This window comes from Etheostoma spectabile, chromosome 10 (assembly GCF_008692095.1).
Source record: "Etheostoma spectabile isolate EspeVRDwgs_2016 chromosome 10, UIUC_Espe_1.0, whole genome shotgun sequence".
Lineage (NCBI taxonomy): Eukaryota > Metazoa > Chordata > Actinopteri > Perciformes > Percidae > Etheostoma > Etheostoma spectabile.
The window spans coordinates 30,464,999-30,467,346 of record NC_045742.1 but is presented as its reverse complement, the minus strand read 5'-3'; the positions used below and the strand labels follow the sequence as shown (position 1 = coordinate 30,467,346).

At 40.8% G+C, this 2,348-nt stretch overlaps 1 protein-coding gene across 1 annotated transcript in view; it reads left to right on the top strand.

Annotated features, from left to right (window-relative positions):
* LOC116697149 (F-BAR and double SH3 domains protein 1-like) overlaps nt 1-2,348 on the top strand; it is a 23,519-nt gene that overhangs the window by 10,339 nt on the left and 10,832 nt on the right. The window contains 3 exon segments of the mRNA XM_032528470.1: nt 48-176; nt 1,255-1,377; nt 2,229-2,324. Of these exon segments, the coding sequence (XP_032384361.1) occupies nt 48-176; nt 1,255-1,377; nt 2,229-2,324 (348 nt within the window).

Genomic DNA, 2,348 nt, shown 5'->3' with positions numbered 1-2,348 from the left:
TGTGTGTGTGTGTGCGTGTGTGTGCGTGTGTGTATGTTTGTGTGCAGCTCAGCGCCAGGTTAAAAGAGTGTGATGACCGTTTGACTGAAGTTCGTAACGAGTATCTGCTGGCGTTGTCAGCAGTCAACGGCCATCAACAACACTACTACACTTACGACTTACCACATATTATGGAGGTAAACACACACACACACACACACACACACACTGAAACATGCAAACAAGAAAAGGAGAAGAAAAGAAAGCTAAAAGCAGATTAAGTTGTGTACCTGATAAAAGACTGACCACATCCTTTCTGATGTGTTGCAGACTCTGTCTGTCGACTTTACTCTGCACTGTGCACAGCCTACTCTCCCTCATTCATCTAATTTCTACCATTGTCTCTTTCTTCTTAATGTTAAACTGACTGGTCTTGCTTTTCTCAACATGCAAAGTGAAATAAACTTGGAGTGTGCATCACATGTTTTATGTAACTCATCATATTTGAGGGAATCCTGGCTGACGAACAACTGAGAAGGGTCTGTTGTCAACCAGGCTAGTTACCCAGTCTACAGACAATATTATAAACACTATAGAAAATACAGGGAGACACAACACCATACTGTGTGAACTAACCAAACAATGGCAGATGGTCATCAATTGAAATACTGGCATTGACACTCATGGTCATTTGATTAACCCTTGTGTTGTACTCCTTGTGTTGTCACCCCATTCTGCGTCACATCTTCTTAGCCAACTCCATTCCAACCTATGACCACTAATGTTACACTTATTCCTGGAATTCATGGTCAATAAACCACATTATTATTAACTTATAACCACTTTCCGGATAAAAAAACTAAAGCACAAATTAGGAATTCATTTGACTAACGACTAAAATCAGAGGATGTGGAGTTGATCACAGACTGGTATATGTCAACGTTTGGTCAGGAAACCATTTCAATTTCTTTTCAAATGCTTGAATAAAACCCCCACAATTCAATGAGAGTAATGAGCCAATCCTTCATTTTGCTTGCAAAAAGCGTTTTATGGAACTATCCATGTTATTTCTGAGGCAATTTGGTTTTAAGTAACCCATATTTCTGATACAGAAACTTTGAAAACGGGTCAAATTTGACCCGAGGACAATAGGAGGGTTAAATGCAAATGTGTCCGAGTTTGCATTACTAAAGTACAATTAATGGATAAAACCTGGAGTGTTGCGAATGGTGATTAAACAATTTTAAATAATAACAACTGGATTTCTCCTATCAGCAAATGGACGGTGATATTTATGATGATTTGAGAAGCCATTTCACCCTGCTGTGTGGGACAGAGATGGATACCTGTCTGACCACACACACACAGTACAGCACGATATGGGAGAGTGTGGCTAAGGTACGTGAAAACTGGGTTTGTATGTGTTACAGTATATAAAATACAGCATTCCTCCCATATCAGAGTTGTGGTAACAACCAGTTTCAACAACCAAACAGCTGGCCGCCGATTCCACGCTATTAGAATTTGTTTGAATAGCTATCCAAATCTTGTGTTGACTGTCTGAGTTTTCTCCCACAGTGGCTCCTGAGAAACCAGACATAAGAAATTTCTCACCTTGTCTCTTGGAATAGATGGGGATGGGGGGTGGCAGCCGGAGGGGTAACAGGGAGGCTCCAAAAGACAGAAATGTGGAAGAGGTGGACATGAAGAAAGACATTAAACATGGGAGAAAATCTCAAATAAGACCATGTTTGAAAGTAAGGAAAAATAGAAATGTGATAGTTGGAAGAAAGCGGAGGCATGTGTTGTGAATGTTCCGAGGGGCCAGTCATGAGGCGGTTCACAAAAAACAGAGGTTTACAGAAAGAAATTCAACACATACACAAAATCTCTGAACTAATGTAGCAACTGAGTGTCAAGCTGTTCCCTTCAAAATGTGAGTGTGAAGAAAGCATTTTAACACATATGTCCTTCATTATTGTCATGTTCAGTTGGAACAGATGAAAACAATGGGATTTTGTTCTCCTGCCTTATTTTGGTAAATGTATTGCTTAATAGAAATCCACCCACACCCTAGTGAAACTCCAGTTTGGCTTGAAACCACTCCTGGAGATGGGCTGTTACCCACAGACCTTTCCTATTTTCAGAACACGCGTTTCCAATCTTGTCTAGCAAATTCTAGATGTAAGGGAGAGGAGGAATTGTTTTGTTTGTCCCTGGTTAATATTGATTGACTGCTGTTCTGTCAGGTGACCAGAGAAAGAAATGCTCTGCAGTTTCTTCAAGAATCTGTCTCCTTCAGCAAACCCCCTGAGTTCACCTTCCAGCCGGCTCCACGTGACAAGGTGTGTGTGTGTGTGTGTGTGTGT